The sequence below is a fragment of the Rhinopithecus bieti genome, unplaced genomic scaffold (assembly GCF_001698545.2).
Source record: "Rhinopithecus bieti isolate Rb0 unplaced genomic scaffold, ASM169854v2 scaffold_17653, whole genome shotgun sequence".
Classification (NCBI taxonomy): Eukaryota; Metazoa; Chordata; class Mammalia; order Primates; family Cercopithecidae; genus Rhinopithecus; species Rhinopithecus bieti.
Window position 1 is genome coordinate 435,021 of NW_016809173.1, and position 15,842 is coordinate 450,862.

Here is a 15,842-nt window from a genome sequence, read left to right on the forward strand (position 1 = left end):
GGGAGAACACATAGGAGAGAAAACCATATGGAGACAGAGGTAGACAATGCAGTCATGCAACCCCAGGTCAACGAATGCCTGGAGCTGGAGCTGGACCTATCAACAACTGGAAAAAGCAGCCTTCTGGATGCATCGGAGGGAGCACGGCCCTCCTGACACCTTGATTTTAGGTGTCCTTCCTCTACCACTGTGAGAGAATAAATTACTGTTGTTTGTGGTAGTTGTTGCAACAGACCTAGGAAACTACAATGCCTATTCAGTATTTGATGGGCATGGCATTCACAGTGAAAGAATTAGATATAGATTATGTATTAATTATATCACTGTATTTTATTCAAATTTGGCATGCCTGGTGTTTGGCTTTTGACTAACATCAAGGAATGATGTTTCTGCTTTAGGTGTAAATAACATTAAAAGTTTCCCAGCTCCCTTTTAACCTTGGAATGTTCTGATCCTGAAAGACTCGCTCCTTCTGTTATTTAAGCAACTTGGAGAAAAAAATCTATAAATTTATAACAAGTGGGAGATTCTAGACTAAATAGGCAAACCAGATTTATCACCTCAGGCTTTGGAGTGGTGACAGATGCCAGATCCCCATTAGTTTGCTTGACTCCTAACCACTTGGTAGACAATAATACATACTCAAAAAGCTAAATAATGTATCAGTTTGACTACAAAGCACAATAAAACAGAGGAATATCATCCCATATTATTACACTCTTGAATTTTGAACGCATGGGATATGTTTTGATAAGCTTTATGGTGGCTTTTTGGAAGCGGCTCTCCCTTTGGTGTATTTGATACACTATATTTAACACCACTAAAAGTATGTTTATTCAGTTTTCATTCTAAGTTTTATGTTTGTTGCAGTTTCATTTAGCTCAAATAAATGATAAACATCAGATTACTTTTCTTAAGTGTATTCTATGGTACAAAAGCCCATGATCATTCTTTATATCACCTGTCATCTCCTAGCCCCACACCCTGGTCCACCTCAAGAAGTGAAAGAGCTACAATGAGATATTACACAGCTGTCATAAAGAGTTTCAAGTAATTTTTAATGACATGGGGCAATGTTCTGTGTACAAAATTGAGTAAAAAAATAGTAGAATCAACTGGATATACACTATGGTCCAAATTTGTTTAGACACACATAGTTACATATATATACATTCAAAAAATGACTGAAAATGTTTCACAAAAGAGTTAAGTTGGCTATCACCAGGTGGAATTATATATGAACTTTACTTTGTTAGCTATATTTTCAAGTGTGCTTCTTTATAACCAGAAATAATAATGTAACAGAACTGAAGTAGTAGCTGGAAGCTAAGGGCCATCTTTGTTAGACTATTGCTATGTCTTTAGGGTAGTTGCTTATTTCAGAAATTGTTTGTAATTAATTCTGCAAAATTTTCCATATGTATTCAAGAACATTCATCCTGACTTCCCCAACTTGCACTATTTGTTTTTTCTTCTCTCGTCCTACTTACCATAGGTATAGGCTGATCTGAGGCCGAGAAGGTGGAAAGAAAAATAGAAATAGGGTACACCTTGAACAAAAGGAAGCTACTGAATTCTGCCCTGGACTCTTTCTGGCTCCTCTTGGGTCCACTGTGGCCTGAATGGAGGAGGGACAGCACAGAAAAGCAGCAGGGTCAAGCAGCTTGCATTTTTCTGCAGGGTGGATCACGGAAGAACCTTGCATTGCAAATGGAAGATGACGTGTTGGAGGATGTCAGAAGCTTATTTTTTGCCCCAAATTCACTGGATCCCATCACCAGCGGAATGGAAAATGTCACAGAATTTCTTCTTGGCAAGAAGACTAGATTAGAAACTCCTTGAGGTCAAGAACCATGCTCTTCATCATACTTGTTTACATAGAGCTAGGATAAGGCTTCATACATAGTACTCGGTAAGTGCTTAAATTTAGAGAGAAAAAATATTTTGAGGAATTTCAGATAGCCAAAATGCAGTGTCTAACAAGCTTATGTACACAGTAGAATAGGCTTCATGGAACCATTAGTCATCAAGGGAGGGGTCATGGAGCACAATGGGGGGTATGTAGTTTTTAAAGGAATGCATCAGAAAGTGGAGTGAAGGGGGCCAGAAAGAACATCTGTGGCTTGGACAAGCATATTTAATTGTGACTTGTATTTGAAAAGTGAACAAGAGTGTGTATTAATGATTCTTGAGAGGTGGGGTGGGTGGCAGGGATTTTGAAGCAGTATGTATGAAGTGTATGCCCAAATCTGAGCACATATCCAAAACTGGTTGGAAGGTATAGCATGTTCATGGACATGTACTTTTAATGTTTGAGAACCACTGGACTGAATAATTGGGTTCCCCATTCAAACCACCATATTACTAAGAAAATAGAACTGTCCTCTAAACATTAATGATCATGGTTTTCGTTGTCTCAAGAGCCAGTGATCATCCCTAACCTGTTTATATATTTCCAACACTAAGTATTTATCTTTCTGAAAGCTTAGGGGATAATGCTCACCACTTTTTCTCATCTGCTTAAGATCTTTTTGATATTTTTTTTTTAATTAAAATGTTTCAGCCTCCAGGCTTCTATGGCCCTGGCTCTCACTAGAGCACTATTTGTCTGGAAAGCAGACAACAAATCTACTAACATGTGATCAACTGAAGAAACGGAGTCTGCATCTAGATGGCAGAGAAAATATATATATTTACATGAGGGGAGGAAGGATGGTTAGCAAAACACAAGAGAGAAGGGAGACCCTTCAACAGGATAGGGGGCTCAGCCACTCTCTCCAGCCATTCAGGCAAGTGAAGGCAAAGTGAAAGCACATCGGGCATATGTATGTGTACTGTGTGTGTGTTTCCTAAGTACCAGTAATATATCCATCTAAAGCATACTTTTCCTAAGTGTTAACACATTCCAAACTGGAAAACAATTAAAAGCTTGATTTGTCTATTTGAATATCAAGCTAATTTTACAGTGAGATGCCTCTGCTGGGTCTTAGATGTCTCTGCTGGGTTAGGCCCTGAGGGAAGATTATTTAAGAACCAATTAGCCCTACCTGTGTTATCAGATGGCCATGACAGAGGTTTCTCTTATTTGACTTTCAAGTTACTCTCAAGAAACACTGACCACAGATAAGCATTTTATGATTTTAGCAGTGAGTGATATATATATATGATATATATGTATATCATATATATATGTATATCATATATATATGATAACAGTGATTATGCTTAAACACTCCTATGGGACTATTTTCTATAGAGGCTTCATAGTTAAAGGATTTTGCAATTCCTTAATTTTCTTAAAGTTCAAAATCTAATAGAAAAGACAATACTGAAGATAAAATCATTACCCAAGTAAGATGGTAAAGCTTCTGAATTTCTTTAATAAATCTCACTGCAGTCCCCAAAATGTATCTCTTACAATGCATCCCATAGCTGTGTGAATACATAACACTGGTATGCAATCCCCACATGGTTGGTAAGATTCCAAGATTCAAAACTTGAGTGTCAGGGTTCAAATCCCATTTATTAACCTAATGACGTTGGATAATTACCCCAACCATACTCTGCCTTAGTGTCCTTGTCTGGGTAACAGGAATCCTGATAGTAATTACCGTCTACATCATAGGGTTATTGCCATGAAGATTAGATGAGCTAATCCACCCTAAATGCTTAGCACAGTCTCTAGCACATAGGAAGTACCCTATAAATGTAAATGAGGTTAACATTATAAGAATAGAAGCCATACTATAAACCATTTTAAGACTGGTTTTAAATTTCAATTTTTTGTCAGCAAATCCATGCTCCCACTCCCCACAATGAGGCACTGAGACACGCTTCTAAAATGACTTTTAAGTAAAAGATCATGTAGTAAAGACACGGGTTGACATACCAAGTCCAATTCTATTCGTATAAAATAATTTCCTGCTGTTGATTAAAACCATTATCTTCTGAAATATCTTTTCTAAACACTAAACCCTCAAAAGACATTAACTTCTCAGACTAGCAGAGTTCAGCAAATTAGAAGCCACCATCATTATGCAGCTTACTCACTAACAAAATGACACTTAATGAACTTCTCAGAATGTTTCTTGTCCACAGATTGATAAGAGTTCAAGGCAAAACCACATCATTTCCTATTTTTGTTTCATTTCCTTCAAAGTGAAACATAATTTCTTCTTGGTCCTGGAGTAAAAACTTCTGGATTAACTAAGTAGATCGTTACCAGAAATGCAATTTTAGAAAGACACAATTTCAGGGTAGTCAAAAAACACAAAACATCTGTGTGGTGTTTGTTAATACATAAAAATAACCTAATATGTAAAGTGTATGCCACCTAAGTGGAAAACTGAGTCTCTAACTAGAAGCACAAACAGAAATCATTGTTGATTCTGTTAGTATTGTGGTTTTAAGTCCAGTTAGAAAAATTTTAAGAACTGTGACACCACGGCTTTCTTTAGTCTTGGCCAGAGATCACAAACTTCTTGGCATAGATATTCTGTTTGGCCAATACAGTATTTGAAAAATTACTTGACTCAAATATCTTTAGGTGAGCCATAGCTTTTATTTACCTGACAGGGTCTTAAAGGCATTTTATTTTACAAACCCTGGTCTAGGCCCATCTTTACAGAGAAAAGATAAAAAAAAAAGTATTAGTTAAATGGGCCTCCCGATGGCCCGATGGTCCAGAGACTTGGAGATTAAGGATACTAATAGTTATATATAGAAATTCTTCTAATTTGCTTGTTGGGTTCATTTTAAATATATATTTTCAGTGTATGTATCTAGCAGCGGCTCATTTAATGAGGACTGCTGAGCTAAGGTGTTAAAATTCACTTACAGCTGGATACCAAAAGAAGTCGGAAAATAGAGAATTTTTTAAAACATGTTTTGGGGTATGAAAGTTTGCACCAAAGTCCAAATTTTACATTATTTTCAAAAAATTAAAAACATTCTGTCAATGGTATTTTTCTTCACATAAAAGGAAATGAATTTACTCAATGCAATAGTTAAAGAGAAACTAGTTTCTACTAACACATTTTAATGGATATTTATGTATATACACACATAGAGACACACACACATATACACATACTAAGAGCAGGGACAGAGCCAGCTGTTGCTGTCATTCTTTTCAGTTCCATCATACTTCCTGGGAGATTCTACTCCACTTACAAATTAAGCCTGAGCCTAGGGCCAAACAAGAGAACACCGGAGTGGGTTTCCTAAAGCATTAGTTCATATATCGCTCCAAAGTTGTTAGGCTGTAAGCACTGATGAGGTACAGGCGAGCTGGCATTAGAGCCCAAATGTTACTATTAAGCGTTCTTTTAAATTAACACGGAGGAATGCTTCCATTCAGACGGCCCCAGTAAGTACACCCTTGCTTCCAGCTTCTTCTTCAGAACATAAATACAAGGCACCTTGCAGTGAATTTGCTTCTGGGGGTGGTGCCCCTGAACTCTCCTGGATTAGTCTTTCTGAGGGTTCTGGAGAATTCTTCCTCCATCTTGGACTTGAGTGCTGTTGGGGGACATCCCATATTGAAGGACACGGAGAAGGGAAACCCAGAGCAGACCGTGAGAGGGGATCCTCTTGAAGACCTACTTCTTGGATACACCTGTTGGAAAGCACTTCCTTTTCTTTGGAATTCCGCCATTTCATCCTTCTGTTCTGAAACCAAATTTTCACCTATTGACAAAATAATTGCACAAAATGATCACTTATTCCAGGTTATTTTACTTCAAAATTTTAAACTGTAATTGCTTCTACTATCCCTTCTACAGAATACCTTATGATGAGAGCCGACCTCAAAAAGTCCTTGTGGCTTTTCACGTGAACTCCTTCAAAATATCCTTTTTTGGGGTCTCTCTTTGTCACCCTGGTGCGATCTCAGCTCACTGCAACCTCCACCGCCCAGGCTCAAGCAATCCTCCCACCTCAGCTTCCTGAGTAGCTAGGATGACAGGCACACACCACCACAACAGGCTAATCTTTATATTGTTTTTGTAGAGACAGTGTTTCGCCATGTTGCCCAGGCTGGTCTTGAACTCCTGAGCTCAAAGAATCTGCCCACCTTGGCCTCCAAAAGTGGTGGGATTACAGGCATGAGCCACCACACCTTGCCAAAAATATCTTAATCTAATATCCCCATACACACATTTGAAACAAAACAACTGTGATAAATTGGTTACACCCTGTAAGTCTGATAGCTTTCAAAATTCATTTAACTCCTAGATATTTTAAAACATCATCTAGTCTGTGCTGAATTATTTATTCAAAGGAAATGGATGGGCTAGTATTAGCATCTGAGTGTTTATTTTGTGCCAGGCATCAGGCTATGCACTCGGGATGGATTTTATAATTTGATTCTCAGAATGGCTGTAAGAAGTCCTCATTTCACATGTTAAAAAAAACTGAAGTTTGGAGAGATTAACTAGCTCATGGTCATACAGCTAGTGAAATGGAAGCACTGAGACTAGAATTCAGGGGCCCAGGCTCTTATAAACATTCAGACCTCATCAGGAGCTTTCTGAGACTAAATTAAGAATGCATTCTGTAATGCTTTGATAAATTGCAGGCTTTATACAGTTTCCAAGTCTTGATTACTCCCAGGATTTATCAAACTGTAAGAATTAGGCTCAATAAATAACAACTAATTGTAATTAAGCCAAAAGTGCTTATGATGGTGGTTCCTAATTTGAACCATACCTTCCCCCAACCCATGGCACTTGAGTCTTTATTACTAACCTCCCTCTTTATACACTGTGTAGTCAACTGTGCCTGAGCTGAAAACTTCACAACTGATTTCCTGGAAGCTTAAAAGCCAATCACATTCTTTCCTGTGTATTGCATCACATCCTTATACTAACAATTTAGTTGCTTTCTATTTTAAAACAAAACTAGAAAATTTTATCTGAAGAAATAATTATTATATCAACCAAGCATTTCTCTCAGTGAAGAAAAAAATTCTACCTGAGGCTCTCATTCCAGATTGGAAAAACAATTTCTTCTTTCTTTCAACTTGATTGGCAGTGTTCAAAATGGCAACCAAAGAAATCTACCCCAGGCAATTCAGTGCGAAAGACTGTCATCTCAGTCACAACACCATGATTAAGGCTTTTCATATGAAAACAGAACTAATGTGTACATACCACAGCACTTGGTTCTACTCATGAGCTCATTTATTGTTTGCAGTGGGCATTTATTCCTAGAAAGCATGCCAAGTATTTCTAATGGGTTTTCACTGAGACAGTTTTTTGTTTTCAATAGTGATTCTTTCCTTTGTCATCACATTCGTTATTTCCTCTTCTCTTAGCTTTTCTGTATATCTATAAATATTTGTTGTTAAGTGATATCTCAAAGAAAAAAAGCATAAAAGGAGTTTCCTCACAATCAATCGTGTTGAGACAAATGCATATATGGGGAGTAACATTGAAAGTTCTACCTCTCAAGAAATGCAAAAACAAATTCCAGATAGATTAAATAGCTAAATATAAAAATAAAACTGCAAAAGTTTTAAAAGAAAATAGAGATTATCGTGATAGTCTTGGGGAGACTAATGTTTTCATAAGCATGACATAAAACAGAGGATACATGGAAAAGATAAAAAGGAGGTGAATACATAAAAATGAGAAATTTCTGTACAAACACATGAACAAGCCAGAAACTACCCAACAAAACTAAAAGCAAGAAATCTAAATGATATTTGTGCATCCATGTTCATAGCAGCATCATTCACAATAACCAAAAATGGGAAGCAACCAAGCATCTAGGAACAGATAAATGGATAAATAAAATGTAGTACATACATACAAAGGAATACTATTCAGCCTTGAACAGGAAGGAAATTCTGGCACATGCTACAACAGAAATGAACCTCGAAGATATTATGCTAAGTAAAATAGGCCAGGCATAAAAGTACAAACGCCATATTATTCCACTCATATTAGAGCCTTAGAATAGTCATTAATAGAAACATAAAGTAGAATAGTGGGTGCCAGGAGGTGGGAAAGGGGGAAATGGTGAATTATTGTTTAATGGATACAGAGTTTCAGTTTTACAAGATGAAAAAGTTTCTGGAGATGAATGGTGGTGATGGTTTCACAACAATGTCAATGTACTTAATGTCATTGAACTGAACACTTAAAAAAGGTTAAAATGATAAATTCTGCTATGCATATTTTACCTCAATAAAAAAAGTCACAAACTTAGAAAGGACTTTTGCAACATCTGAAACAGGAAAAATTTCCTAACCATAATATTCCATAATTCTTGACTAACAGCCAAAGTATTGCTACCTATCAATAAAAAGACAATATGATAGAAAAAAAAAGATGCAGCCATGAAAAGGCCAATTCACAGACTACAAATGGCCAATAAAACAACTAAAAGCCCCTCACGTTCTGGTATTTAGGAAAATTCAAACTGAAAAATAGCAAATCGCATTGCCCATGAGAGTGGCGACATTTTTCAAACCATAAATGGTAGAGGCTTTGCAAAATGGAACTATTTGTTAGTAAGAATGAAATTTTCATATGTCAGTATCTAATTTGATACAATGTTGTATTTGGAAAGGAATTTTTAATCTGCCACATTTTAAATGTACGTACACTTTTACACATAAATCTCACACTCTCTTCTTACAAAATACTTTTAAAGTGCATAAAAATTTGTGATAGTAAAAATTGGAAGTAACTTAAAATTGAGGATGGTGAAATGATGGTCTGTTACGAAACACAAAAAAAGAATGAAGTAGATCAGGATGTACTGACATGGAAGGAAGCAATCCATAATATTCAAAAGGAAAAAAGCACCAAACAATACACATTATCAGTAGCATTATTCATAATAGCCCAAAACTGGGAACAATACACATGCCCACCATCAGTAAATGGATGAACTGTGGTATACTACATAATGGTAGTACTACACGGCAATGAATACACATGAGCTTTTACTACACACAACATGAAGATTCTCACAAACATACTGTTAAGTAAAAGAAGCATATATGATTCTATTTACATAAATAATACTGAATGATACTATTTTTTAAAATTTGTTAATAGCTCTATGAGCCTATAATTCACATACAATTCGCCCATTTAAAATGTACAGTTCAAAGGTTTTCATGTATTCACAGATAACGCAACCATCACCAATTTTAGAACATTTTCATCACCTCAAAAGGAAATCCCACACCCTTTTGCTATCTCTGTTCTATTCCCTATTTCCCCCAGCCCTAAGTAGATTCATTTACTTCCTGTCTGTATAGATTTCCCCATTCTGGACCTTCAAATTAATGGAATCATATAATATGTGGTCCTTGTAACTCAGTTATTTCACTCAGTATAATATTTTCAAGGTTCATCCATGTTGTAGTATTATCAGTAAGTACTTCATTCTTTTTTACAGGTAAATAATATTCCACTATATGGATATACCACATTCTGTCTATACACTGAATAATACTACTTACATAAAAGTACAAAAAGAGGCAAAACTAAGAAGTTATAAGTTAGGATAGAGGATACCCTTGGAAGGAGCAGATAGTGAGTGGGAGGGGATACTTGGAGGATCTTCTGGCCTCTACTGCTAGATCTGTGAGCTGGATATACAGGTGATTTGTAGTGTTCTTTAGAAAATGTCAAAATACATGCACAATATGATTAAATTTTTATGTAAGTATGTATATGTATATATATGTATATGTATATATATACACAAACACAATTATCAGCCTCTTCACTTGTAAAATAGAGGTAGTAAAAGTAGTTACTTCATAAAATTTTTGTAAGGATTAATTGACACAAAATGTAAGGGCACATGGTAAGCATGCAAGTGTTTGTGTTACTATATGTTCGTGCATATACAATACACATATAAATTTATTTTTAAAATAATACATGATGTGTCAAAAATTCAAACAAGTGCCATTTGTAAACGACAGAAGTAACCAAGGAATTGGATTCGAGGAGAGTAAGATGAGTTTTCACTTTTATCTTTACAGGTTTCCTTTTTAATTGAATTTACCACAATAAATACCATGTAATTGATATATTGTAATTGATATATTTACAAATAAGAAAATGTTAAATTACTTCTGAGATGCTGTAATTGATATACTGATATATTTACAAATAAGACTGGTATATTTACAAATTGTAATTGTAATGTTATCATTGATATAATTGTGTAATTCATATATTTGTGTAATGGATATATTTACAAACAAGAAAATGTTAAATTCTGAGATGCTATAACTGATATACTGATACATTTATAAATAAGACTGATATATTTACAAATTGTAATGTTATAATCGATATACTACAATTGTGTAATTGATACATTTGTGTAATGGATAGATTTACAAATAAGAAAATGTTAAATTACTTCTGTGATGCTCCACCAAATTCAGTAAGACAGAAAGTACTCACTCCTGAGGCACCAAATTTTAAACACAATATAATTAACTATGTAAAACCATATGCCTATGGATAAGAACAAGATAGCATACAAATAGGAAAATAGTTGTTTTTGAGGCAGGAGGAGAGATTGTGGTTATACCCCATAATTTTTATATATGTCTGTTGCATTCTCTTTTCAGAAGTCTCTTTTTGGGACCACAATATGTACTATCAGAGATTTTCACAATTTCTCAGAGCACTGTCAGATGGAACTTAGCTACTTTCCACTGCTTTCCATCTTTTAACACCTACTTCAAGTTTCAACTCCACCAGAGGCTCTCCAAGCTCCCAAACCTGCCTGTTGTCTCCCCTCTGATAATAGGAGCTTCTTACACCAGTGAGATGCAGGCCAGGCCCACTGAGATCCCGTGATATCCTCTCTCAGGCCCAACAGCTCCTCTGAGATCAGAGAGTTCCATCACTAGACTTTCTGGAAGTCGTATATGGACCCATCACACAGCTGTCCTTTGCAGAGATGGGGATCAACATAAGGCTTCAGAGAGATAAGTAACTTTGAGAACTGATCCCTTTATTGGGCAGTATATCTAACCTACCACGTGATACTGTCTATATTATTATATAGTTTTATCAAACTTTTTATGAGTTTCCATGAGGTGTGGAAGCTTCTGAGGTGCACAGACTGTGTCTTATTCAGTATTTATCAATATTCCCTGTTATTGCCTACCTAGTACAGTGTCTTGCACACAACAGACCAAGATCTGGCTGCTGATTTATCTGTTATATACACAAAACTGCTTTGTGACATAGACAGAATTATTATATTTGTTTCTGTTTTTTTAAGTGAGAAACTGAGGCAGAGAACAACCAATTAAGGTTATGGACTCATTAGTACCACACAGCTAGGAGAGCACAGACTGACTAATATAGGCCAATTACCCTCTACTACACCTTGTGCAGCTTCCTACTACTTGACAAAGTTGGGGCAAGCAGCTTGTGAAGACATTTCCCTAGGGTCAAGGAGAGTTTAGTCCAGTAATAACTGTGTGTGTGTGTGTGTGTTTTTTTTTTTTGAGATGGAGTCTCACACTGTCACCCAGGCTGGAGCGCAGTGGCGCGAACTCGATTCACTGCAAACTCTGTGTCCCGAGTTCACAACATTCTCCTACTCAGCCTCCCATGTAGCTGGGACTACAGAAGCCCACCACCTCACCTGGCTAATTTTTTTGGTAGTTTTAGTAGAGTCAGGGTTTCACCGTGTTAGCCAGGATGGTTTCGATCTCCTGACCTCATGATCCACCAGCCTCAGCCTCCCAAAGTGCTGGGATTACAGGCGTGAGCCACTGCATCCAGCCAATAACTGGTTTTAATAAGATCCAAAATTAACCACCAAGTCATCAGTAGTGAGGAACAACAGTAGAGCATGGTGGTTAGACCAGAGCCTCCTCTAACTCTTTAGTCCCTTTATGTTAATTCAAAAAATCCAGGCAGATGTAGGCCTGCACCAGAAAACTCAACCTGGCAAACAGTGTTCGTGCTGCATTTCAGCTGCCACCATTCCTTTTGGCCAGATGCCTTTGTACAGTGAACTCTATGCACAACTGTACATGGTATTTTTAGGTTAAAGAGAACACAAACCCCAGAGTTAGGTTGTCTAAGGTGGAAGCCTACCTCCAAAACCTCTTTACTACATGATATAGAACCTACATTCAGTTTCTTCTTTTTTCATTTAGAAAATAGGGATTATTATAGTGTGTATTTCACATGACAATTATAAGGAGGGTTAAATAGGAAACTTCTAGTGCCTTATGATATTGATTATTTGCAACAAGTAGGTCAAACGTTAAATGGAGTATTATACAACTCCAAAAGCCAGAAAGTCCCATTCGCAATTATATGAAACCTCAATGAACAAGAAAGCTATGTAAGTGTTGCAAATGTGAGATTGCTTAATTATACTTGACATAAACCTAAAGAACAAAATCATGAAACCCATTAAGAAGTATTCATGAGTCACTCATTCATGCTTTGATTTTGGATTGGAAATGAAAAGAAAGATAGGAAAAGTGGTTCCTGCTTTTTGAAGAATTATTTAACCTGTTTCTCTGAACACAGAGCAAACAATTTATAATGTAATTACCACATTCTTAGCATTTCTCTTCATTTGAAAAGAACTAAGCAGCCCAATGGCAAAAACCTAGACCTCTCAGCAAATGGATCTGTTTCCAAATAGGAAATGGGACATATATCTCCACCCACTAAAAAATTATGAAAAGCATTTCAAGAACACCTCAGGCTCTAGCACCATGCCTGGTATAAGAAATATTTGCCAAATAAATGGATTCCATTGTGTGCCTTAAGAAATCAGAAGCAGTTGCCTATGGCCCACCACCCTGAACACAACTGATTTCATCTGATCTTACAAGAAATCAGAGGCAGTAGACATCTTCCTGCTCATTAGTACCTGTGATTCCTTTAGTCCCAAGTTCATGGCAAGTTTCTTTCGGTCTGTTTTGCTGATATATTTCTGTTTCTGAAACATTTTCTCCAGAGCCTTTCTCTGGTCCTCAGAAAAGACAGCTCTTCTTAAAATGCCCCTCCGAGCCTTGGAATTAGAGTCCTGTGTCAGGAGAGGCAGCACGCTCTCTTCTCCTAGAGTCGAGGGAAAAAGATACAAAAGCCCAGTTAGCTTCAGAAAGAAGTCAGTCTTTCGTAGGACAATATGGTATCCTCCTACTCTGTACTATGGCCAAATGACCTCATTTCAACTCTGCTCACTTAAAGCAGTACTTCCTAATCTCTTTTTGGCTATGGACTCTGATATGGTCTGGCTCTGTGTCCCCACCCAAATCTCATCTTGAATTGTAATCCCCACGTGCTGAGGGAGGGACCTCGTGGGAGGTAACTGAATCATGGGGGTGGTTCCCCCGTGCTGTTCTCATGAAAGTGAATGAGGTCTCATGAGATCTGACGGTTTTGTGGGGGGCTTTTCCCCACTTTGCTCTGCACTTCTTTCATTCTTTGCCTTCCTGCTGCCATGTGAAGAAGGACATGCTTGCTTCCCCCTCTGCCATGATTGTAAGCTTCCTGAGGCCTTCCAGTCATGCTGAACTGTGAGTCAATTAAATTTCTTTCTTTTATAAATTACCCAGTCTCTGGTATGTCTTAATTAGCAGCATGAGAACAGACTAATATAGACTCCTTCGAGAATCTGATAAATATTCTTTGCTCCCCAGTGCAGGGGAAATGTACATTTCCTCATCCTTCCAATTTTGCATGCCACATCAGACAGCCCAAGGTCCCAGTTACAAAGCCCCAATGTGGATTAAGTAGTAGGTGATTTAAAACTTCATTTTCTCTAATTCTTCATTTGTTTATTTACTAATTTTTTCAACAAAATTTTGAACACTTACCATATGCCAGACACTCTGCTCAATATTACACAATGAGAAATAAGACAGATATGTTTAATTGCCCTCATTACCTGTAAAATATTGTAGAAGGGCATTTATTGAACTATCATCACAAATGTGTTGTATTCCTAAAGAGGGAGATTTGGGAACACAAAACAAGGGGTCTGACATAAACCTGGAACAGGGAAAGCTTGCAAAAGTCAGAGATGTTTAATCTGAGAAGAGAAGAGAGAACTGAAGGGCTCTCAGTCACTCCCCTGCAATTCCACTGATCATCAACTCCTTGAGGTCAAAAAGGCAGAAACTCCTCTTTCTGCCTTTTTGTGCCTAGCACAATACTGGTTCCCATGCTCTGAGAGTTTATAGGCTTTCATGGTTCATTCACTCATTCTGCTTCCCAGGTGTGGCAGGCAGAGAAATGGCTCTCAGAGATGTCCATGTCCTAATCCCCAGAACCTGTGAATATGTTATGTTACATGGCAAGGGGAATTAAGGTTGCAAATTGATTAAAGTTGCTAATCAACTGACCTCGAGATGAAGTAACCTGTATTATCCAGGTGGGCCCAATGTAATCATAAGATTCCTTATAATTGGAAGAGGGAGCCAAATTAGGAGATCCTAGTCAGACAGAGATTTCAAGATGCTACATTCTTGCTTTGAGGTTGGACAAAGGGGCCAGAAGCCAAGGAATGCAGGCAACCTCAAGAAGCTGGAAAAGACAAGAAAACAGATTCTCCCCAGAGCCTACACAATGAACACAGCCCTGCTTGATTTTAGCCCTGTGAGACCCATTTCAGGGTCTGACCTCTATAACTATAAAATAATAAGTACTTGTTGCTTTAAGACACTCCGTTCATGGTAATTTGTTACAGCAACAATAGAAAACTAATACGTTGGGTGTCAGGCTCACAGAGCCAATTGCTGAAGAAAGCAGACAAAGAGCACATGGTTCCCACCTTAAAGGAGCTCACCTTTTTATGGGAGGGGTGACTCATGAACATTAACTCTGTAACATAGCGCCAGGAAGGCAGGCTTACGGTTATAGCTACTATGCAGTCTGGTGCTTAATAATTATTTACTGAATAAACAAGTAAATGAATGTCTTAAGTACTAGAATAGAAAGATCTGCAAAGTGCACTGGCATCACAGAGGAGGAAATGATGAATTCAGAGAAAAGAGTCAGGTCAAGTCAAGTCTGAAAGAACAATACCGTTAAAGAGAGAAAGAACCAAAGCCAATTCAAACAGTTACTAGTATGTCTGAAAGCACAAGGAATAAAGTCTATGCAAGGAAAAGTAAGCAGTCATCAAGGCTGCAGAAAGGCATAAAGCAGAGGCTGCAAGAGGGCAACCATATCCAGTCTGCAAATGGGCTTTTTTTGGTCTTAGCATGTTGGTTAAGAATTCTCATTTAGTTATACACATTTAAAAAACGGGAAGTTCCACATAAAGTCCAGGTTTCTGACACCTCTTCAAAGGTAACCACACTGGGCTTAAAGTGAGTAGCAGGTGCCTCTTTTTTATATGGAACATGTGGCCCCAGTTTGCCACAGTCTTGCTTAGCTTGTTTTTTACCTGCCAGGCCTTTGAAGACATTTGGACCTTTAAAGTGGAATGGAGTCAGATAATAGAGAACTGCAAGGGTTTGGGTAGGTAATGAAGATCAATAGAAGTAGGACAGGACATAATAATAAACATACGGCCGGGCGCGGTGGCTCAAGCCTGTAATCCCAGCACTTTGGGAGGCCGAGACGGGCGGATCACGAGGTCAGGAGATCGAGACCATCCTGGCTAATACGGTGAAACCCCGTCTCTACTAAAAAATACAAAAAACTAGCCGGGCGAGGTGGCGGGCGCCTGTAGTCCCAGCTACTCCGGAGGCTGAGGCAGGAGAATGGCGGGAACCCGGGAGGCGGAGCTTGCAGTCAGCTGAGATCCGGCCACTGTACTCCAGACTCCAGCCTGGGCGACACAGCGAGACTCCGTCTCAAAAAAAAAAAAAA

General features: G+C 37.8%; 1 protein-coding gene across 1 annotated transcript in view; it reads right to left on the reverse strand.

Annotated features, from left to right (window-relative positions):
* Positions 1-5,021: 5,021 nt before the first annotated feature.
* DBX2 (developing brain homeobox 2) overlaps positions 5,022-15,842 on the reverse strand; it is a 37,341-nt gene continuing 26,520 nt past the window's right edge. Inside the window, exons 3-4 of the mRNA XM_017888793.1 lie at positions 12,892-13,079; positions 5,022-5,688 (exon numbers count right to left, since the gene is read on the reverse strand). Coding sequence (XP_017744282.1) covers positions 5,356-5,688; positions 12,892-13,079 — 521 coding nt within the window. The 3' untranslated portion in view covers positions 5,022-5,355. The remainder of the gene's footprint in view (positions 5,689-12,891; positions 13,080-15,842) is intronic.